The sequence below is a fragment of the Tachypleus tridentatus genome, chromosome 12 (assembly GCF_004210375.1).
Source record: "Tachypleus tridentatus isolate NWPU-2018 chromosome 12, ASM421037v1, whole genome shotgun sequence".
NCBI classification, from domain to species: domain Eukaryota; kingdom Metazoa; phylum Arthropoda; class Merostomata; order Xiphosura; family Limulidae; genus Tachypleus; species Tachypleus tridentatus.
The window spans coordinates 74766056-74790706 of record NC_134836.1 but is presented as its reverse complement, the minus strand read 5'-3'; the positions used below and the strand labels follow the sequence as shown (position 1 = coordinate 74790706).

At 32.5% G+C, this 24651-nt stretch overlaps 1 protein-coding gene across 7 annotated transcripts in view; it reads left to right on the top strand.

Moving 5' to 3' along the window:
- The window catches only part of LOC143233641 (partitioning defective 3 homolog), a 71422-nt gene that overhangs the window by 38497 nt on the left and 8274 nt on the right, over positions 1-24651 (top strand). For 4 of the 7 annotated variants that reach the window (XM_076470088.1, XM_076470090.1, XM_076470087.1 and 1 more), the window contains 15 exons: positions 2963-3152; positions 3518-3669; positions 5514-5684; positions 6514-6581; positions 7641-7712; positions 9704-9996; positions 11628-11744; positions 12223-12362; positions 14146-14235; positions 14946-15056; positions 15697-15897; positions 16869-17692; positions 18129-18412; positions 19964-20128; positions 20590-20776. In XM_076470088.1, coding sequence (XP_076326203.1) covers positions 2963-3152; positions 3518-3669; positions 5514-5684; positions 6514-6581; positions 7641-7712; positions 9704-9996; positions 11628-11744; positions 12223-12362; positions 14146-14235; positions 14946-15056; positions 15697-15897; positions 16869-17692; positions 18129-18412; positions 19964-20128; positions 20590-20776 — 3065 coding nt within the window. The remainder of the gene's footprint in view (positions 1-2962; positions 3153-3517; positions 3670-5513; positions 5685-6513; positions 6582-7640; positions 7713-9703; positions 9997-11627; positions 11745-12222; positions 12363-14145; positions 14236-14945; positions 15057-15696; positions 15898-16868; positions 17693-18128; positions 18413-19963; positions 20129-20589; positions 20777-24651) is intronic. The other 3 variants (XM_076470089.1, XM_076470093.1, XM_076470092.1) reach the window with 3 other exon arrangements.

The window sequence follows — 24651 nt, the reverse complement described above, 5'->3', positions numbered from 1 at the left end:
CGAATCTGTCTGTATGCTCCTTTCGGCGCCTTCACACGCACGTGCGACTAGAAGAAACTCGTGCATAACTTTTTAAAATGACACTGTAAACAAGAGTTAAAATGCAGTGATGTATTTCGTTTTTTAATTAATGAGTGCTTACGTTTAGTAAATATTTTTTGTGTATTAGCCGATATTTGATCAAATATTGTTTTTGTTAAGGGGCTGTATTACGTATATTTTTATACAAGATATATATATATATATATATATATAAGAACTTAATTGTTAGTGAATATATCTATTTTACAAAGTGAAGTATTTGTTTGAAACAGTTTTGATTTGTTTAAAGTGGAATTCTGCTAATATTGACAATTACATGTATGTTAATAGAACTCAAATACAGAACTGTTTTTCACCGCATAAAGTTGTACAAAACTTTAGTTCACACTTCAAATAAGCATGGGGGTGATTATTAATTAAATTAATATCATTTAGTACATAAATTTAGGTTTTAATTTTATATCAGACCAATTAAAATAAACCGATAGTTAATCACAACTACCTATTTGAAACTGCTGCTCCAAAACAGTTTCTTTAACCTTATCATCACTGAAGAGGTATATCCGATATTCTCCGATTGTTTCGCCTTCTTTCAGTGTTCATTAATTTTTAAAGCTAACGATAATTAATTATCATTTTAATTTAACTGATGTCATTGTACTTGGTTATTGAAACTTGTGAAAGGTTTATTAGACCTAGACTATATCACAAAGTGCACTGCATTATACTGCTTGTGTTGCTGATTCATGTATATAAACTAATTCTTGTTTATATTTTTGAAGCAGTGAAACGCGTGTCATTGCAGTACAGGCTGCTCCGAAAATAACAAATTAATGAATGTATTTTTTCAATTTGCTAGAGAAGTGAACATTCAAAACTTATAATAGGTGCTTTTAATAAACATACAGTAAAGTTCATACCATGTTTATTGGATCAGTGTCTAAATACACCTTTTAAAATATGCATGTATAGTCAAGGGTAACAGTAACTAGGAAACACAATACTGAAGACGCTGATGTTTACAGTTAGCTAAAAATGAGAAATTTTTCTGTGTCTAAAATAACCTTGTTCTCTAAAAACAATTCCTACCTTGTACTTTATGTTCAGACATCCAAATGTAAGGCCATCTCATCCAAGATTAATGTCTAAATGTTCAAGTTAATTCACATTAAGAACTTTAATTTTTTTTATGATAAGTACAACACTTGATACCTGTTGTACATTGATTTTAACCATGGATATCTGAACAGTTAATTTTTATATAAGTATCTTCACCAAGATGATAATTCAGTTTTATTCCTTGGAGCATTACTAGTATTGTAACATTAAGTATTGAGATGGTGTTCAAGAATGTGCATGTTAACAGAGTGGAATTTTGGATTTTATCTGCTTTTTAAGTGGAGTTAAGTTAACCATTAATTGACTTAAAGCTGGGTAGTTAGTATAATTCAATAACTGGTTAATTGTCTAGCTTTGTTGATCAGTTAATTTTTAACTAAATGACTTCTCTCATGTGAGACTTTAATAATTAGAAACCTCAATTTCAATAATGTCAATATTTGAGTTACTTGGATAACTGGAATAACTTAAAAACAGTAGTTTCAACTTGATTATTTTGTAACAGATGTAGTCATAACTGATTATCTAATGTAATACCAGTCAGTGTAACTGATGCTTATAGATAATTATGTTAATTAATAAAGTGAATTGCCAAGCTTTAATAGACTGAGTAGTGTTTGTACTTTTGCTTTGCTTTTCATATAATATTTAAGTATAGTTCAATTTAATACAAGTTGATTGTCTGAATTCTACTATACAAATAGTAATTATCTCATGTAAGTTTATACATTTTTATACAATAATTTGTTCAGTTTGTTCAAATTTGTACACTTTAAGAATGTGTAGTACACACAGTACAATAATTTTCAGTGGTCAAGCATTAACAGACACTGTTATTCCCAAATTTCTAAACCACTCAAATACACTGGCTTTTAATATCACATTTTAGTAGACCTAACACAACAAACAGTAGGGGAGACATGCCAAGTAAGGTGTTTTGTGTTCAGATTAGTGTAGCATGCATTCCAATTCCTTTTGATCCTTGAACTATTGATAAACCTTGAAGCATAAATATTTGTCTTGCCTTAGTGTAACCACATTGTTCTGGTATTTAGCCAGTGAGTTTGGGTTATTTCACCACTGAGAAACAATTGTGTATGAATTAAATATAACTGGCAGTATCCACTATGTATTGGTAGAAACTTGGTTGGATTGGTTTCCAACATGTACCTTTTTTCATATTTTCTATAAGTAGAACATATTGTAATTCTTGTTATAGACTGTATGTAGATAGAATTTTAAATCTGTTGATTACCCCTAGGTTGCTTAAAGAAATTGAAATACATTTGAGTACAACAGATTAAGTGAAAAGTATATCACAGAATGTGTATGTTTGATGCAGAAAGCTGTATAACAGACAACTACAGAGTTCCTACACACTCTGGAAACTTGAAAAACTTTTGAAGTTTATTTCTAAGTGCGTAAAAGTCGTAAAATGGAGATAAATGTAGAATTGCTGAAAAAGTGAGGAAAATCAATGACTGTGAAATGCATTATACGTAATAACAGTTAAAGAACTATATTCAAAGGTCGTGAATTAAATAAGACAAAAACATAAAATGCATGAGGATGGAATGATGTGAGGAGGTGATGCAAAGCTATTGTTATGAAAAATAGCTAAAATTAATTGAAAATTAAATTTAATCAAGGGTGAAAATCCTGAATAAATAATGATAAAGTGAAGAAAAGCTAGCATTGTGAACATATTATCATTTAATTCTTTTTTTTGCATAATTTTATTGTCATTTCTGACTTTTTAATTTAAAATTTTTCCACTATTTATTACAAATTTATTTTTTAGATTATTGCTGTTTACAAGGAGGATCCATCATCTTGTTCATCACATAACATTGAAAAGGATATCAGATCTGGTTTCTCCGACACTGATAGTCTAGCTACATTTAGTGGAAACAAACTGGACATTGTCCAGGAGGATGAAGATTCTTGCAGTTCCACAGATGTAGAGATAACTGCAGCTCAGATTTCTTCTGGTAAGGAACAGTAAGGTGTAGGTTTGTTTAAACAGTGAACAGGGCATTAGTTTTATACCTTCATGTGTGTGGGTGGCAGACAATAGATTTTTAGCTGTTTATAGAAACAGTTGTCAAAGTTAGGTTGGATGACAGTTGAAATGTGAGACAGTATTAAGACAGTTTTGTTTTTTATAAGATAAATACTTGCATTCCTGTAAGTAAAATTTTGTGATATTAAACAAATGACAACCAAGTGTGTGTTAAACCTCGTGAATTAGTCATACATAAAAACTAAATAACTTTAAAACATTTTGTACAGTTACTGTTGTAATCATATTGGTTAGTAGTCTTAAATTAATTATAATTTTCTTTGGTCACTTTAGGTTCATCCGTTTTGCAGGTCAGGAGAGGAAGTGAGCCTGCACTTAACAGTCTTGTGCCATTAGAAACTGAAACAATTTCAGAATCACCCACAGCTGTGCCAAGCACATTGGTTAATAACCTCTCACATGACGGTTCTTCAAAGCACGCTGAGGTAATCTTTCTTTTTCTTCTTCTTCTTCACTGCTACTACTAGTTTTAACTGTACTTCAATTGAAGAGACATTGCTTATAGATGCTTCAGTTTGTAGGAAAATAAAACCTGTGATTTTAGCATTGTAGATCTATAGACTTACCACTGATCCACCAAGGAACTATTTAACATTTCAAAATTCAAAATTATTGACAGTTGCATGAAACCTTAGTAGCTTTGCCTTAGACAGATTGCCCAAGTTTGATAGTGGTTGGAATGGAATTTGAGAACCCCACCTATAAGTAACAAGATCATGCTAGCTCTAAGCTAAGTGATCTTTAAAAAAAAAAAAAAAAATGCTAAAGTTACTTTCTAATATCCCCAGTTGAAAGAGCAGACAGCCCATTGTATAACTTTGGCTTTACATACATACATAATGACTGTAATAAATGACATGGATAGTTGGACTTATCTAATGATATAGTCTTCAGAAACTAATTTTGTTTGGTTTGTTATTTTTGTGACGCTAACCAATATAACTGATGCTTGTAGGTAAATGATTAAATTGCTATTTCAAGGATTCACTTGTTAGCCAAAATTTATCAGGATGGGATCCGATGGGTACAAATTTCTGGGTTCACTTTCTGAACTCCTATTATTATTATTTTTATTATTGTTGCACATTTTAAAAAAAATTTAAAGATTTTAAAAAATGAATTCATTTGGAGAAAGACAAAATATATAATGCAAATAATAATGGATGGGATATTGCATGTTATTTAAACAACTCTTCTTACTCTACCCTGAAGAAGGACCTCAAATACAGTACATTAATTGTGTGTTATATGAAGACTAAAATATTTTGTATCTGCTGTTTCTATTCGCTTTTTGGTGAGAAACAATTGAATGCAAGTTGTTTTTGTTTTTTCTTTCAGTATAAAGGTTTAATTAAATAAAAGTTGTGGGAAGGGAAACTCAACACTGAAACTCTTACAGGAGAGCATATCGTAAAGTATAATCTACACTGATTAGACTAAAAGTGAAAGCTGACAAACTAGTCCTAACTTTTCTTAGCTTAAAAAGATACTCATAATCTTGTTACAAGTCAAGTTACTTTTATTCATGGACTACAGTGAACCTTATTTTTGAGATATAATTTGGTACTGTAAATATTCTTTGTAATTTAAAGTTTTAGAAGAGTTTTCATCTCCAAGTCGTAAATGATGTGACATCATGAACAGTTATGGGAAGATAGATAGAGAGAGAGAGAGAGAGAGAGAGTACATGAGATTCGTTAAGTCAATTTCAACCAATGTCTCAATTCTTGGACTGAAGTGTGATATACTTGTATTGGTTAAGAACTTTGGAATACGTGAATTTATTTGGAGTATTTGAGACGTATTCTTTGTGTAAAAGATCAATATTTCAAACGGAAGTATGATCACATAAAGAAATGCTCTGTTTGACACCTGTGAATGCAACATAGAATATGGTTGTTTTGGTGAAACAAATAATTTTCCTTTATTTAGTTTTATGCTTTTTGTTTAATTGTTGTTGTAGTTTTGTTATTTACCTTCCAGTAAAATGGAACCACTCATAGTGTTAACAATTGTATTGATATCAGTTGGAAACACCATAGCAAATGAAACATATTTTATGTCAAGCAGGTTCTCTACAATACAGAAAAGGTTTTTGTGTACTAGGTCATGTAATATCGTATGTTAAGTGATGAAATTGTATTTTCTTTCATAATATATTATTACTGGAAATGAGTTGTTTGTTCTGTCTTGGAGAACAATGCATCTTATGAGAGTGTAGCTACTCAAAACCAAAAGTTTTTTTTTTTTTTTTTTTTTTATCACCCAGAAGAAGAGTATGGATAAACCTGAACCAATGTCTTTAGACAACAGTACGACTACAGATGAGGAAATAACGGGGTTTTTATCCTTTGGGGCCTGTAGTTCTGCTCGAAAGTCTCTATTCCTTAATGGTGTAGATGCTACTAGGTGGAGAGAAGCAGCTCAGCAACTAATGCAGGTAAATTGATGAAGTTTGATTAGGTGAACATTTGTACAACAAAGCTGTAAGAACTTAAACCTAATAGTGCAAGGTTCCTGATGATACCAGAACTCATCTGTGCAGTGTTTTGGTAGTATTATTGTTGTCTGTGTTAGTCTTTGTGTGGCTAATTATTCGTATTTATTTACAAATACTATTTAAGCAAGAAAAGACCTGTGAACTTCTATATCCTGATGACAGCTTTATAGTACAAGCTGTTACTGTTTATTTGCTTTAGATCATAAATATAGTGCACCAGAACCATTTTTAAGGTTTCTATAGTATTAAATTCAGCACAATTAACTTAAACAAGTAAAAAAATTCAATAAGTGTTGTCTGGACAATTCTTATATATGCTATATATTGTCACACATAAACTAATTTAGTGATGATTTATTAAAGTTGCGTTACTCAGATGAGACAAGATTTATAGTGATAATTTATTGAAGTTTGGTCAGGCTGCTGAGGTGAGATAAGATCCTTAGTGATGATTTATTAAAGTTAGATCTTGTTTCACTTGTTGTCCTACCTACAGTGGTGATTTATTGAAGCTGGGTCAGGCTACTCAGGTGAGACAAGATCTATAGAGGTGACTTATTGAAGTTGGGTCAGATTACTGAGGTAAATAAAGGTAAGTATGTGTAAAATTCTTATTGTGAGATGAATCTGTTCTTGTTAGGATATATTTGTTAACTTATGGAGGGAATGAAAACCTCACCAAATGTGTCTGTGTGTGTGCGTGTTCTTCAATAAGACTTGATTTACTTGAATGAGAAATAGAAGACTTACTTTTCACAAATTTTTGAAGAGTCCAGAAGTGAAGAGAGAAGAATCACCAGAGGGACTAACAGCACAAACTGAAGAAGATAATGAAAAGTTAGTATTTTCCTGTTCTCTGTCTTGTTCCTTCAGAATCCATTTCTATAATGTCATCAGAATGTGTGGACATTTGTCATATCTGAGATGTTGCCATAATTTATGTTATGTGTTCCTTAATGATTATCCCTTTCCAACAGTTGTGGTTATTGCTTTCACTAAGTGAATGTCATAGCTCAAACTCACCATCTGATTTTGATCAAATTTAGTAAAAAGTTTGTTTCCTTGAACTAATTTATGAACTTTTGATTGAAATATCTCAAAGGTAAAGGCCACACTGAAAGTAAACCATTTTTGTGATTAGTGTTATTGCAAATTGAGATTTTTGGAGATATAAAAAACAAACTGAGTTAGGAAAATATCTTGGTGCTTATACCTGCAGACTTGAGGGTGGAAAATTATTTGGTATATATTTTAGCTTAGTTACTCCAAAAACAAAATGTTGGATGGATGTTATACTATGTCAGCATTTTTCAAGTTTATAATGGGATTTATTTGTGTGTAAGAATACTGAATACTAGTGTGTTAGGACAAATAACTTGATATATGTTTCAGAAACATTGCATTATTTAGTTTCTCAAAAAAAAAAAAAAAACTGATTAAGAAGTCATGTTTGTTTTGTTTTTTCTGAGGTGAAGGTGGGGTAGGTTGGGCTTAGACATCTTTGATCAGACTTCTGTTGGAAAGTGAATAATAATATGTTTACATAAGATTGATAACTCAAGGTTTGTTTAATCTATAGTTGTATTGTTCCTTGGATTTTGTAATTTTATATTTGTCTGGTATTAGCCATAACTGCTATTGTAAGAAAGCTATAAAAGTGACCACAATCTGAGTGAAGCTGTTTCTTAACATTGAAAACATAACTTGTTAAAAGTTTCCAAACATTCACATATATTTGTGCTTTTTTGTTTAAATTCTTTGTGTGAAACATTCATTAACATATGTTGGACTCAGTAAAATAAAACTAAAAACAAAGTTGACACTCCCTATGAACACCAGTTTAGTGTCACTGATGTTTGAGAATTATATCTAATATTTATTTCTTACTCTCTGTAGGATAATATCACTTAAATATGAACCTGGACCTCTAGGCATACATGTTGTCCCTGGACATGATTCTGATGGAAGGTATACTTATCTGTTTTCTTTTATAAGGGTGTGGCTTGTTAAATCTTTTGTCTTTTGGGCAGGAAATATATTTGTTTTAATTTTTTTTTTTAAAGATTGCAAAAAAAGATTTTGTGTTCATTTTTAAAACCCTTTTCCTTGCAAATGTTATACCTTTTTATGCTTTATTATAGTGTTTAAGTGAATATTTAAGAAAATCCACATGGTGTAGGATCTTCAACATGACATTGTTGATGTATGCAAAACTAGAGGGTAAAACAGACAAAAGCATACATGTGTGGACTTCTGAGAATGTAAAGTTAATTAATTAGAATGTTAAAATACTAAGAGTAAAGATTGAATCATTAGGTCTTGTCTCCTTTCATTAAAGATTCTAAGTCAAAAGGAGGGTGCTACTCTTTCTTAATATTTTATCATGATGCGTTTGTACATATTTAGGACTAGAGATTGAAGATTGTATGAAAGAAGTTGCTTTTAATCATGTGTTTGTAGATATCTAGAACTTGAATGTTGTGTAAAAAGGTATTAGTGTAAATTTTGAAAGGGTCATTTTACTTAACTAATGTAAAATAGGGATAATAAAATTATGCTGGTGTGGTGATGTGTTCCTTTTATACATTTATTTGGATGTCCCCCATCCCCACCTGAAAAAAAGCTTACTAGTGAAAATGTAGTGCAAAGATTGGGAAAAACATTAATGGCACAAATGCACTTCTATGTGTTAACTCTGAAATCATTCTAATGTAAAAGTAAAAACTTTTTCTAGATGTATTTGGAAGGCAATTTTTTTGTTGTTGAAATTTTAAAATTAGCTTTTCAAATTGTGGTAACAAATACAAAAGGAACAACACTTAGAGCAGTTATTTCTTTGTGTAGATATAGTTCCCCATCTTTGGATGAAATTTCATAAAAACAGTCTTTAAAAGTGATTCTTTGAAATTCTTGCAGGAAAAATTGGAAAAGGATATTGTTACTTAATTTGCCCTTTCAATGTTACAAAATGCATTTTCATTCATTTTATTATCATTCAGCTTGGGATGTTTTTGTAACTGTTACAAGTGACTTTTTCAGTGTGAAAGGAAAGCATGATAATGCATCAGTGTCCATTCTACAGTGTATAATAATAGATGAATCCCATACCTACTAAACACAACAGTGTTTTAAAGCTCTACCTACTAAATGCATTATAATGCATGAATGTCAAACATAGTGAACATGATAATGTATGAATGCCCTCCAGTATTGTCTTGGTTAGGATACAAAACATCAAGGTGTGATAAAATGGTGTGTGAAGCTAAGCTGAGGTTAATTTCATTCTAATAAAAATTCCAGTTTTTGTAAAATTAACATGAATTGTTTGTATTCTTTTGCATATATTATTTAAATATACTTCAACAAAATATTAACTTCTTTGCTGGAATACCCTTGCATACATATTTACTGTGGCTTGAATGTAAGGGGCACATTATTAATATTATATTCACCACATTATTAATAAAATATATACTTACAAATGATTTCCTTAAATTCACGTGTATGTAAAACAGTAGCAAAGAAACAACAAATCAAAATTAAACATTTCTGTTACCAGTCCTTGTCATTAACTTATAGCAGAATGTTCATGTCAAGGACTGGTAACAATTTTTTTTAGTCTCATTGTGAATAACTAGTGTTATTTTTTTATTGTTATATAGTGCTGATTTGATCACCTATTTGCTATTAATGTGTTTAATAGTATTATATTTATCCATTTGTGGTAGCTGGTTGTTCTTTTCACGTGTACAGGTTTTTTTTGTAGGTTCTATATTGTTAGGATTACAACTGGACGTTTATGGAAAGATTGGACAGAATAAAAGAATTGAGTTTTAATAACAAAATAGTATTTCTTGTGTACATTCAGAATCATAGTTAAAAAATAATAAATTGGATGCTTCACCTGAAAATTCTCATGAGAAATTGTTGTAATATATTTATCAATATACTTGATTCAGGAATACTGGACTAGTTATTCAAGGAGTGGAACCAGGTAGTAGAGTTGACAGAGATGGAAGGCTGCAAGTTGGTGATAGGATTGTTTGTATCAATGGGCAGAGTTTATTTCATGTCACTTTTCAGAAAGCTCAAGAAATATTTAAGAATGCTCTTAAAGACCAGGAGGTATGCATCCAATTCAGAACAGGAACTGAGCCATCCTTGAAGAACTTTCTTTTATCACCAGAAAATGTTTCTTCTCAAGAAAAAAGTGAAACAAGTGAAAATTCTGAAATGGAAGAAATAGGAAAAGGTATTTAATTCTCAGTTGGACCTTCTTGATTCATTGCTGAAAGCAGTGTTACATTGTCTGGTTCTTTGTATAGCTTTAGTAAACTGTATTTGTTCTAGAAAGACTATTCTTTGCAGCTGTCTTACTAATGGCATACTAACAGAATTGTTTTGGGAAGTATTGTCTTCAGAAGGACAGTATTTGGTTATGTCATTTGACTTTAATACTTCAAATTACTTAATATATAAAACTAGTCATCATGAAAGTCTCAACTTGGATTAACACTTCCAAACAACAATATCAACTTGTTTTATTGTTATGACTTAAGCTTATTGGATGCCAACTTAAACAACAGTTAAACTCTCAACTTGTTTATGTACCATTTACTACTAGAAGGATCAACATTCTACATCTTATTGAATAATTTCATATTGGCCCATTACAACAGTATATAAAACTGACCAGGACAATTGATAAACTCAGCTATTATCTATACACAAATAACCTGCTATAGTAATTAATTGGATTAATTTCAATATTGACACTGTTTTGTGTGTATGTGTGACTCTTATTAGGGGGTGTATAACCATAAAATTTGGAGACCCATAAGCAGTTTGGGTTTTTTATACTTTATTTTAAATCTTGCATGTAATCCAAAAAAAATATTGGTATTTCATGTTCCAGTAAATTTCCTACAGTATTGTGTTTTGGTGTTACGTAATCATACAGTTGGAAATAAAGTAGAAATTGATAATGTGTTTATTATATTAGGTTTTGGAAGATAATACAGCAATTGGGAAAATGTAAAAAAATATTTCAAACTATTCAAAATGCACAACTTCTTTCTTTTTAGTTATATACTGTTGCAGAACATCACTAGAACAATGTTAATAATTTTCAACACTTACCAATTTAGGCCTGTGGTATTCAATGAGGAGTCATTAAAGTAATTTTTTTGCCTGACCTATGTAAACCTAGGTAAGACTGAAGTTTAAAAGCAAAATGTTATTTTTGCATACGTCATTAGTAGCAGACCATTTACTTTTCAGGCTGTAGAAAGCAAATAGACATGTTTTGAAACAGTTTAAGAACTTTTGCTTTTTGGGGATATGTGGAATACGTTGGGTGAACTATAACATCATTTTTCTAAATGTCAAACGTTTTCTGTTACCCATTGAAGTGTTATCATTACTTAAAATATTGTATATTTTCATAATGTTGGTGAAATACTTCCTTTAATAAAAGTCTGATAACTATATGCACCCCCTTCTCCAAAGTAAAATTTGGGGTTTGATTATTTGTAGTTGACCAGGTGCAAATAACCCACAATTATAGCTTTTTGATACAAGTCAAATGGATTTGTGATAACACTAAATAATGCATTAATTGAGACTAAACATTTTGGGCTGCCTATTTGAAGAGTTCTGATATTACAAGTAGTAGAAACATACAACAAATATTGTAGTTGAAATGGCGAAAGTTAATTTTTCATGTTGAAAATGTATAAAAATAAATTCTCAAAGCACTGACTGTTCTGTGGTGTTCCACTGAATACCATAAATTATTTTTTAAATAAATGTTTTATCATATGTCGGATTTATAAACAATTTGTAATAGAGTAATTTCTGTTTTACATAACAAAAAACCTGTAGAACCCTCATCGGCATCTTACAGTAAAGGACAGCCAGGCTCATTTGGTCAAAAAAATCTACTTCTTGCATCCAATACTAGAAAAATGGGAAGAAAACTTGATTTAAAATTAACAAAAGGTAATAACTCTTCAAAAGTTTCAAGTCTTGTGTTAAGCAAACTACCATATATTCTATACAGTGTTAGAGCAAAGAGATTACAATAAATATCCTCATATTTAAAAACTAAAATATTTAATATGTTGTAACAGCTTTGTGGGGTTTTTTTTCTTTATTGCTTAAAGCATAAATAATTTTACCATAAGCCACTCTTGCTAACAACTTTTATACAATTTTGATTGTTGTAAACCCTGTACTTAATTTTGATTGTTGTAAACCCTGTACTTAAAACAGAAATAATTTTACCATAAGCCACTTTTGCTAACAACTTTTTTGTACAATTTCAATTTTTACTCTTGTAAACCCTGTTTGTGATGTTACCAACCAATGAAAATTGTTGGAATAATCTGTTTTTTGAACTTCTGTTACTTTTCTTTATCGTTTATTTACTAATGTATATTTCAAGCTAACCAAAGAAAATAACATCTGCTACTTTCAGGTTCTGATGGTTTAGGTTTTAGTATTACTACTCGAGATAATCCCGCTGGTGGCCATTGTCCTATCTACATCAAGAATATTTTACCCAAAGGAGCTGCAGTACAAGATGGTAGATTGAAAACAGGAGATAGACTCTTGGAAGTAATGTTTCAATCATAGCTTTGAATGTGTGTATACTTTCATTGAAAAATAAATGTCTGTTGTACAGTTGAAAAATAGAGATTTAAAGGACACTGTACAAAGTAAACCATCCTTTTGGTTTGACATCACATTTTTTACTCAGTTGTTTAAGACTGCAAAAGAAATACTCTTTAGAGATTATTTTTCATACAGTATTCTAAGTGGTAGTGTTTTTCATATTGCTGTACTAAGATTGTAATTTGAAAGTTTTTTATTCCAGTTATCAGCTGTTTTTTGTTAGTTTTTTGGAGGGCTTAGATGTAGTGATACAGTATTACTTTTTATAATGTATAGCATTAAATGTTTAAATCATTTTTCCCTTACAACAGATTCCCTCCTTAGAAGTGAACATGTATATAATTTAATTTTAAAGTAATTACTTAATGATTGAGAAAAGATGTAATTACAATGTTGGTTTTAAATTCTTCTGTTATTCATTTTATAAAAAAAAACAACAAAAAACTACAACTTGTTTACCATGTCATACCTTAACTCTTCAGTGTCAGATTTGCTGTGATTGTCTTTAATTACAATTCTTAGTGTGAACTTTTGTTAAATCTGTCTATTTATTTTCTTATTCTGCTTACTTTCAACATTAAAGTTGAAATTGCAATTTGTTGGCCATATTTGTTAAAAGGATAGCACTAGTTTAAATGTTTAAAATATCTGATTGTATTAATTTTTTAGCTTTTCATTGTTATACTTTTATTATAAAGATTATTTTTTGCTGCTAGCTTAATACATGAATCCAGAACTAACATCAATCTTCTATGCTCATTAACTCTGTCAATATAGGCTTAGACAATTTTACTTATCACCTGATATTTGTACTTGTTTAAAGTATTTACTGATTTAATAGTTTTAGCTTTCCATGTAGTTTATATTTTTTACAAAATGACTGTCTCTCAGTTAACACAAGTCTTTTAAATCCAAAGTCATATTTCTTTAGTAAAGTATTTTTAATAAATTAAACAACATTTCCATTAATGTATTAAGTAGTTGTTTTGAATAGCACATGTTCAAAGTAATTTTCATGTTAAAATTAAAAATACTTTTTTTCATTTCAAAAATCTGATTTCTCCATATAATCCCCAAAACTTTCTAAATACATTTCAAACTTTTTTCACTAAAACTTGTATGTCATTTGTTATTTTCTCTGTCCTATCTTAAAGGGGGTTTCAGCCAATTCGACCAACCTAGTAGTCACCAAAAAGAAATAGAAATAAATGTAAATTACCCTTTTTTCTTTCTGGAATGATTTAAAAGTGTAACATTGAAACTAGATTTGTTTACCCTCAGTAGCTTTGAGCTTGTACCAATATATGTCTATTTGTAATTAAATTTTATTATTTTAGTGCCATTTTGAATAGCCTTTTGAACCATGTCTAACTGCTCTCCTCACCTCTAAATTGTAAGTTACTCAAAACATTTGCAGCTCAGGTTGTGCTATCAAGTCACATTACCTGTGTGCTGATTGATTGCTTGCCTCATGAAACATTTTTATTATTTATGTTACCTAATCTAAAGTAACCTAAAAAAGATCCACAGTTTTACATTTTAGTTACTTTTATAATGATAAATAAAGTACTTACCCAATGTTTTTTGCTGTCAGTTGTGAAGGACATTTAAGCCCATGTTTCTATACTCGTGGAAATAAGGCATAAATTTTTATTTAATTAAATAATGCACCAAAGAACACACACTAATAACAATCAGAAAGTAGACAATTTTCTTTACCTTTCAGTTTTTCTGGCTGTCTTACTATGTCACATGTGCTATTACAAATTTATCCAAGCTTAGTCATCAAGTTTCTCATTGGAATATTGCTTGTACTGTAAGTGAAATTGACTATTTTTAGTACACAGTGTTATGCACTATGTCTTTTGATAGATGAAAACCTTGGCTTTCTATTGGTTATATGTAGTATATAATTAAATGTAAGAGAGAACTAAATGTATGTTGTTAGAAAAGATGTGATGGATGGATGTAGCAGGAAGGGTTTTATTTTCTATTGATAACTCTGTAACCAAATATAATTGAAGACTAAAAAAATTATGGTTTGTCTGAACAATAACACTTCTATAATGAGTGATTTATATTTAAATTCTCACTCTTTCAAGAGGTGGTAGAAAATATAGATAGGTCTAATTGCCTAGAGAAAATGTATCGCACTAGGGGAAATTTGGGATTTTTGTTTTTTATATTTACTTGTAGAATTAGGGATGTGAAACTTGCTAAAATATGGATTATTAGTTAAGATTTTTTGCTAAATTAATTCTGAATATAAGACACTGAAACTTTGTCATTCATAATAAAGGATATTTGGGTTGAAAGAGTTGAAGCCCTTGTGATGTTATTGGAACTTAGCCAAAAACATTAACAACTGACAAATCATTGTAATATTTATAAATAAGAAAGTAAGAAGAATGTATATTTAATTAGTTATGCTTATTAGCAATACCACAGTAAATTTTATTATTGCTCTAAGTTAGTAGATTACACTGTTTAGAAATTAATTATGAAACAATGTTACTTTTTTTTTAGGTAAATGGAATTAAAATGACAGGTCTCTCCCAGGCTGATGCAGCAACAATTTTGAGGAATATCTCACCAGGTGGCACTGTACATCTTGTTTTGTCGAGACAAGATGTTGATGTAATTATAATTTCTAGATTTTCTCTGAACAGTTCTTAATTTAGTTGGTCTTGTATATTCAATGGAATATCTAATTTTATGTGTTTTATTACCAGTACAGATATGCTGTTTTATTTTGTTCATAGGTGAAAGGTTAGATTTAACATACCTTATTGTTTTAAAAACTTGATACCAGTCCTGTCTATAAAGTTTGTGTTCAAACCTGTAGGTAGTTCTGTGTTCTTTAAATAGTTCTATGTAATAAGTCTAAGTGGGTGTAACATTGTATTGAATGATTTATGTATGTGGAGTAGGAAGATATGTGATAGCTGGTGATTAGATGTCATGTCTGGCAGAATGGTGACCAACTGGGGTTTTCTGTATACATTGTTAACTTTCTCTTTTTACATTCATGTCTAATAAGGGAAGACAACTCTTAGATTCTAGTTCATGGGTGGAAATTGTGACATTGGGTTCTAACGTGTTTAAGAACTCAGGAAAATTAAGTAGCATATCTATCTTGTGTTGCCATAGTATGAAGATAGTGTTAACGAATGCTTGTTTAAGTGACCTTTAATGAGAATCAGACCTTTTTAACCCTTCTGTTTTAAATGTTTAGGTTAGTGCAAGGAAAACTGACTTTTCTTAGTTTTATTATTAGCCTCCAAGAAAATTGGGTGACAGTGTTGGAATATACCCTTGGCTTCACAAAGAAGTGTTAACTTTTGACGTTCCTGTAGCCGACACAGAATTGGCAGGACTAGGAGTTAGTGTCAAAGGTCGCACATCTGTGAATTCCACTGGACCAGTAGATTTAGGGATCTTTGTGAAGTCTGTTATTTATGGAGGTGCTGCTTTCAAGGTTTGAAAGTATTTAAAAGTAACTTATGGATTATGTATGAATTAGAATTTAGACATAAACAAATTATTCATTCTTTACTATAATTTTTTCTTATTGTGCTACCTATCTACATCACATTTACTGCTTGTACCCCTTTGTATACTGTTTTAAGATGCTAACAAAAGTTGTAATGAATAGATTTGTTCTGAGTATTTCACCTTTATTGTGTACCTGTGTGTGTACATATAGATATCCCTCTAGCTGGACTAGCAGTTTATGATTTTATTATTCCTGTATTTTTTTAATTGACTGACTTTGTCTGTCCTGATTCTTGTGTTGTTTTTTTTAACCTCTCTTCTTACTTTATAAACTTTTTTTATCCATAACAAAAGTCACTATAGTGATGATATCAGTGGCTTCAGTAGGAACCTTACATCGTCAATGTTGTTCCTATTCATCAGTTCTTCACAGCACTACATGTTATTATAGAAAATAGTGATCATAGCATCTACAATCCTCTGTAGTTTGTGCCTGACGTATTTTAGTTGAATATGTAAGAAAAAACGTAATGTCTTTTTAAATGTATTATAAAGATATCTAAAAGAGCAATAATTTATCACATTATTTTTGGAAAATGTCATTTATTGTTTTGTTTATTAAACATTAATTGTTACGTGAAAGTCTCCAGTACTAAAATATATAAGTGTGTAATCATAAATGATAGGCTAAACCTTGATGTAAAAGTAATACCAAGTGCATGGATCTGTGATTTACTGTGTTGTGTTGCTCAATAGGTATTTTTTATTTTGATGTGAAGAGTTGTGTGGATTATCTGTTATATCCATATTTATTCTTAGATCCATTTCATGTCTCTGAAACATTTAAAGTGAATATTTAATACTTTTGTAAGATATCATTGTAGGTGTTCACCATTTATGTTAACAATCTTGTTTTTATTAATTTTAAGTTATTTTTTTAATCTTTCCTAAAAGGATGGACGACTAAAACCAAATGATCAACTATTAAATATTAATGGAATATCCTTGCTTAACATGACAAATACAGAAGCTATGAAAACACTAAGAAAGGCTGTGGCTCCAGAGGAAGGCCCAAATATTGTTCCATGTGCCATCACTGTGAAGATTGCTCGTAGGGTGTCGACTCTCAGTGTAGTTGATACAGAAGGTGATAGTCAAGGCTCACCAAAGAAAAATTGTCTAAATGACTCCGTGTTTAGCTCTGGAAGTGACATTAGATGTAAATTTTCAGAAGGCAATATGATTCAGAACTCATCTATCCAAATGGAATACACAGGTAGTGAAAGCTTTGGAAAAGAAAAAGAGGAAAGCCTTTTGAAAAATCATAGTAATGTATGTAAGCCTAAATTTAATTCAAACTTTGATGAAAATACAAACAAGAAAGAAAAATATCTCAATCAAGTTATCAGTCCACTTAATACAAGCAGAAATCCTGTAATCGACCAACTAACAGGACAGAAATCTCAAATACAAACAGATAGGACGACTCTTTTTTATAATGAATCTTATTTCTGTAGCAGTCGTGAACGTTTAGGTGATAAACAACTTTACAAGTCTATCTGTGACCAAACCAAACTGGTTGGTAGCACCTACAGTGATTTAGTACAATCTCCGATAGTGATGATTGAAGTAGAATCCCTACATGAAAACCAACTAGCCTGTGGTAAACATCGACCAGGAACCCCTGAACATTTTTTGTCAACACCTCGTACAAATCACGAAAGAGAAGATAATCATCATGAGGAAAATGGTTGTACAGTCAGCATCATAGCCAGCCAGTAAGTTTCTTCCATTAACTTCAAACACGATTCATTTTCTAATAATTAAATATAAATTCTGAATTGCATAGTAGCTGTGTGTATTTCAACCATTATTCCTTATGATTCCTGTATCTAGTACAATGTACTAGTTGCACTGATAACTTAGTTGTTTTTGATGTTATTATTAGTCTACAACTTTTGTATGTTTGAAGATTCAATTATTGTAATCTTCAGAGAAGAGCTCAATAATAATTCTAACTTGTTTAAATCCTATTTTATACATTTTTCATCTGATATTTTTGTTCCTTCTTTTATTCATAACTTGTTTAAAAATCAAGATGGTATAATTGTAATAATGTTAAACAAAACATTATGATACTGTTGCATATAAATAAATTTCTGTCCATCCAATTAATGAAAATAGCTCAGTTTTTTGTATCCTCAACTTCCATAGCATTCCTGGTGATGATGGAAACCCTTTCAATCTCTCCCGAGATGGTTTTGGTCGACAAAGTGTTTCAGAAAAACGTAATGCTCACCTGGATGTTCATAATGTGGACACTTTACAGAAAAAGAAACACGTCAGGGAAGAAAGAGAGAATCCAAAGCAGATTCAGAGCGAAAAAAAGGGTACAGTAGAAACAGAACATTGGACACAAGGAGAAACAACTGAAAATCACAAACTATCCCATTATCCATGCTGTAAAGATCAAGTTTCTGAAGAAAACCATACAGATGGTGAGAAGTGTAGCTGACTAAAATGTTTCTAACGTTATTTTTATAAAGTATAATATTTATGTCTTGATATATTTTATATTCATCCTGGGTTATTATTCATTATAGCATAGAAAAATATAATTTTCATTGTTTACTTATAGATTGAAGATTGCAGGAGTTAGTAAAATGGATATATTATAGGATTCCCTCTACCCTACCCTTCCTTTGTGTAAAAATTAGCTGCACCTATAGTATGGCCATGTGTTAGTGGTTTAAAGAGCAATTGGCTGTTATCCAACCATTCAGACAGTACTGTGATAGCATAATGCTTGTAAAAGCTTACCTGTAGTATTATGGTTGAACACATGCAGAGCTTTCTGGACAGAAATAACAAATATGTAGAAATTAAAGTTTTAGCTGGTAGAGACAGCTGTGCTACAAATTGAGATGAAATGTTAGAACTGTATGGAAACACCAAAAAATATAAATAAAACAAGTAAAGGTAGAGAAGTGTTCATCACAGGTGGATTCAAGCTCAAGTTGTTTGGCAACAAACAATTTGTAAACATACTGGTACTTGTTACAGAAACTTTATTTTTACTTTGATTTGGTTTGTATTTATATATTTTTGTCTGTAAGTATCACTGTACTTTTAAATCTTCATTAAAAGTGAATTTTCAGGCACATTGTTTTTTTGTATGTATATATGATATAGTAATGTAAATAGCTTCAAAACTATTATTAAATTAATTACATTAGTTATAAATAGGCAAGTAAAATTAGTACTATGTAACAATAATGAATTTAATATAAATTAAGTCTTAAATTAATATTTTTAAACTCTATTTCTATTTTTCTCAGTCATAACCTTAAAGTTGTAACAGAAATTGTCTGTGGTTGATAGCACCCAAAAGTGTTGGGGATACCCCACTTATCAGATAAAATTCAAGTGCAGATGAACTATTTAACAATCATAGAAGATCAGATGGTGTAGAGCTGAGTGCTTGTACCCACAACATCTCAAGTCAGTTGTGACTTTACCTGTTATGTAGTGTATAATTTGTTTTAATACTTTTCTGTGTATTTTTCATTTCTTATATTATGCTATGTATACATGTATGTGTTTCTGTGGAAATTGTAGATTTCATGTAAATTAATTAATTATATTTTGAATGATATTTAGTTTTTCATTTTAAATTTTTGAATAAATCTTCAATCACGATGGAAAATTAATTAAAGAAGTGTAACTTCTTTAACGTACGGTATTTAATAGAGGTGCCCAGACATTTGTCCACCCTGTATGTAGGTAGCTTACTTTGATCACCGAGAAGAATAGTGTTGTAGTACAGATGATAATAAAAGGAGTTTGATAATACTGTGTAATGATGATGAATTTTAATGTTATACAGTAAGACTGACTGACTATTTGAACTGCATTGTTCAAGTTTATTACAAGTATAAAAAAGTACCATATTTTTGTTACCCTTTGTTACAAGAGACATGCTAGTAAAATAAGTATTCTATTGATTATTGTTATATGAGATCTCTAATTCTATCATTCATTCTCACAAGGAAATGTAAAGCAGCCACAGATTAGGCCTTTCTTAGGTATGAGAAAATCTAACAGTTTAGAAAGTCTTCAGACAATTAAACAAGAACTAACAAGAGAGGAAACCACAGATGATAAAGAAACTGCAGGTGATCAGCCTTTAGAAGGAACTCTTCAAACAGAAACCCGTAAGTTGATATGTTTAAAAATACAGTGTCATGGCTTTGATGGTTTAAAATTATCCTTGACTGTATCAGTATAACAGTAATTGAGAATCTCATGAAGAGATTTTTTTCAGTGGACTTGAAACATTAGCAATCCCCCCCTTATCACATGGAGCAATTCCAGTATTAATTACTAAGTAAAAATTATAGTGATCTTTACAAGGCATAACTGTACAAGCTACAGATTTCTACTTAAATGTACCTTTAGACTTCACAAACATATTAACTTGGCATATTTTATCTATTTAAGAGTTAACTTGTAATCACAATAGCTATAGCTATTGGAATTGATGAGAGATTTAGTAATATTTGGCTGTTTTTCATGTTCCTATTTAGAGCTTGTATTGAAAAAATTGAGTTTCTGTGGGTAAATAAAATGTTTTTTCTTTGTGTTGCAAAGCTTTTGGTATCTTTTTTAATGACAGAGAATGAAGCGAGTGAAAATGGAAGCCTGATTAATTCTAGAAATCATGGATGTGCTTCCCTAGCAGCTGTGTTCAGCTTTTCTTCTGGTACTGGTCATATCCTTGATGAGGTTCTCAGTCCTCATCGTAAATCCTCAAAACAAAGCAAGAAGAAGGGATTATGGAAAGGATTAGGAGCTGTGTTTAAGTAAGTACTGCACAGTTGCTTAGGAAGTGAAAAAGTGATGTCTTACCTAACAAACACTCTCATTAGTTTTCTTTTTCACTGTCCAAGGGTTACTGATGAGAAACAGGAGGAATGAAATTTTGTACTTTTAACTGTTTTTCATCCAAATTTTGTGATAAAACTGAAAATCTATTGTTATGATGGGTCCAATATTTTAAAATTTTATTACATTTAAAATTATATATGCAATACAAGGCATTAGAAAGCCAAAATTTGTTCCAGATACTACACATACAGAGATAATTTCAACTAGTCATTCCTTTACAGGCTACATATGTTATCGGTGAAAATAATAAGCCTGTTTCCAAGCAAAAAATAAAACATATATTTTAACACCTTACACATAAGCCAATCCAGCATATTTAGTACTGGGCTTTATCAATAGTGGTTATTCCATAAACTTGTAATTTAGGGTTACTTCAATAGATTTTAATTAGTGGAGTTTGGCACAACTTTAAACAAACAACTAAATGTTTAATGAAGAGATTGCATAAGTGAATCTGTATAGATTATACTATGGTGGTACTATACTGGGTATTATACTATTAATCTTGTATTTACTCGTCATTTCAAAGCCCCTTGGTGTGGATTCCTGTAGTGAGGGATTTCCCAGGGAAGGTTCTGTTCTGTCTGGTTACCTTCTCTGGGATCTAAACCTCCACCCACGTGTTTGCCGTGCATGGTGACCCATGAAGGGGAGAAGAGGATCCTGGTGGTTGAGGGGTTCAACCCTAACACACCACTTTGGCCTTGAATTCCTTCAGACGGGTGGCCTTTGGGTGGCCCCCCTTGGGTCAATCGGCTGGTCCACTTGGGCTAGAGTCAACCAAGTACCAGTGTTGGAAGTTCTCAACTGGTGTTGTGGACATTTTGCCTGAGGCTGGTGTTTGAGTATAGTGCTCATGAAACCCTGGCGTTGTTGCATTGTCCTTGCATGACATTGTAGTGCATCCCCTCGTAGGGCTCCATGGTGGGTGGGGTCAGTGGGTACCGAAATGTTTCTTTTTTTCCTATGGATCCTCCTTCAAAAAATTTAAATAAAATAGTGAAAAAACAGTCAATAGGTAAGCGACCACGTCTTGAAGACTCTGAGCAGCAATCTTCAACATCTGTAACACACGTACCTCATTTTGTTATATTACATTCTCTTTCAGAAAAACCTTTAGGACAATTGTCCCCTTTTTTATTCAGAAGGGACTAGAGGGTCTTGCTGGCTCTCCAAAGTCAGTAAAGAATCTTCGATCTGGAGACATATTAGTTGAAACATCCACAACCCACCACAGTGAACTTCTCTTGAATTCAACGGAAATTGGGGATATACCTGTTGAGGTTACCCCTCATGCTATCTTGAATTCATCTTGAGGAGTTATTGTTGAGAGGAATTTGAAGAACGTCCCCAAGTCAGAGATTCTCGCTGGTCTCTCCACTCAAGGAGTTTCTGCAGTGAGGCGCATCTCCACTCACAAAGATGGAGTTACACTGTCAACAAATACCCTCATTTTGACATTTACATTATCACGTGCACCTGCCACCATCAAGGCAGGTTATCTAATTTGCAGGGTACGGCCATAAATTCCAAACCCTCTCTGATGTTTCCAGTGTCAGAGGTTCGGCCACTCAAAGACATCATGTCTTGGTTTCCTGACATGTGCTCGTTGTGGTGGCAAGGACCACTATGCCTATGAATGTGGCATGGACCTACATTGCATCAACTGCAATGGGTCTCACCCTTCTTACTTTCGTTTTTGCCCAAAATGGTTGGAGGTAAAAGAGGTGCAGCGTTTCAAAACGACTCATAACATTAGTTATCCTGAGGCTCGGAAATTGCTGTTCACCACTCCATCTCGGACATATGCTGCTGCACTTCGTTCCACAACTACAGTGGGAGTGCAGACAAATCTGTCTGTGTCTCCAAGAGAATAATTTTCAAAACAAATGAAAAGCCTTTTGACCTCCATGGTTAAAATGGTTGATGAATCGACTTCTACACCCATCTCTGTTCCTCCCATACAGTCCAACAAATCTCAAGATCCACATCCTTCGGGTTTCAAATACAGGCATTTCTTCTGATACATCCTTTTCTCCAACCCCACGATGCAAAACAATCATTCGTTCACGTCCTCAGTCACTGAAATCCCCTTCCAATAACAAAGACCTGCCCAATCGACCCAGGGCAGGATCCATGGAGGTCGATAGACCTCCTCCGAATAAGGACAGTAAGGAAAAAAGACGTGGTCGTAAACAGAAGGGTTTTCTAGCCACTTTGCGTACCCATCGTTAAAAATGGCCACCTTAATACAATGGAACTGTCGAGGATTACGTTCTAATCTGGATAATATCAAAACACTGATTGCTTCCTAACATCCTGTATGTCTTTTCTTATAAGAAACATTTCTAAAACCTGCTGATACAGTCACCATTTGGCAGTTTTCTCTGTACAGAAATGACAGGCTGTGTGATGAACGAGTACATGGAGGGGTGGCACTATTGGTTGATCAGCATGTGCCCACCCTGTCTTTGTTATTAAATACACCCTTGGAGGCCATAGCCATCCGTGTTTCCTTGGGTCATACCATCACTGTTTGTTCTCTCTACCTGTTTCCTGGGAGACATATGATCAATCAGACCTTGATGCTCTCGTTGAACAGTTCCTGTCTCCATTTCTACTCGTGGGGGACTTTAATGGACATCATTCCGTCTGGGGAAGTGCTGTTATTGATAGGAGGGGTCGCTCTGTAGAGCATATGCTCTCTGATCACAATCTTTCTCTTTTCAATACTGGTTCTTCCACTTATTTTCATGCACCTAGTCAGTCCTTTACCGCTATTGATATCAGTTTGCTCCCCTTCATTATTCTCCCATTTTTCATGGAGGGTTGACAATAATCCACTAGGCAGTGATCATTTTCCTATACTTCTGAGAGAGACTGGCCGTGGTCGATGCCACCCTACCCGCGTGCCCCGGTGGAAACTGGATCAGGCAGACTGGTTCACTTTCACTGCTCTCGCAGAACTTGATCCTGCCATCGTGAATCAGCCATCAATAGATGACTGTGTGGCAGCGGTAACTGGCTGTATTATACAAGCAGCTGCTCAGTGTATTCCTAAAACCTCGACACGTTTTTCACGATATCCTCGTCCGTGGTGGAATCCTGCTTGCCACTTAGCACAGAAGGCTCAAAAATGGGCCTGGGATACTTTTCGTAGATATCCCACACTTTCGAACCTCGTAGCTTTCCAACAGGCCCGTGTACATACTAGGTGGGTAAGATGTCAAAGCCAGAAGGAATCTTGGATTAAGTTCACAACTAGTATATCTTTTACCACCAGTTCCAAGGTCATATGGGACAGGATTCGAAAGGTCAGTGGGCACTACAATTTTGTCCCCCTCTCGATCTTACTCTCTGATGGTCTGGAGGTGGCTGATGTCCGGAGCATCGCTGATACTGTAGGTGAAAGCTTTTGCCGGGTATCTAGCACTTCTGCTTGTTCCTCCACCTTCTTGGCCATCAAGACTCGGGCAGAGCGTACACCTCTTTCCTTTCGAACTGATTGTCTCTTTGACTATAATTGTCCCTTTACACTGGTGGAACTGAAAATGGCCCTTCATCGGTCTGGCAGTACATTTGTTGGACCTGATGATGTACACTATGACATGCTGCACCATCTATCTCCTGCTTCTCTTGATGTCCTTCTAATTGTCTTTAACCGGATCTGGCAGGAGAATGTTTTTCTTGATGCCTGGTGCCAGGCTATTATTTTACCTATCTCTAAGCCAGGGAAAGATCCCAAGATTCCTTCAAACTACTGTCCAATTGCTTTGACGAGCTGTCTCTG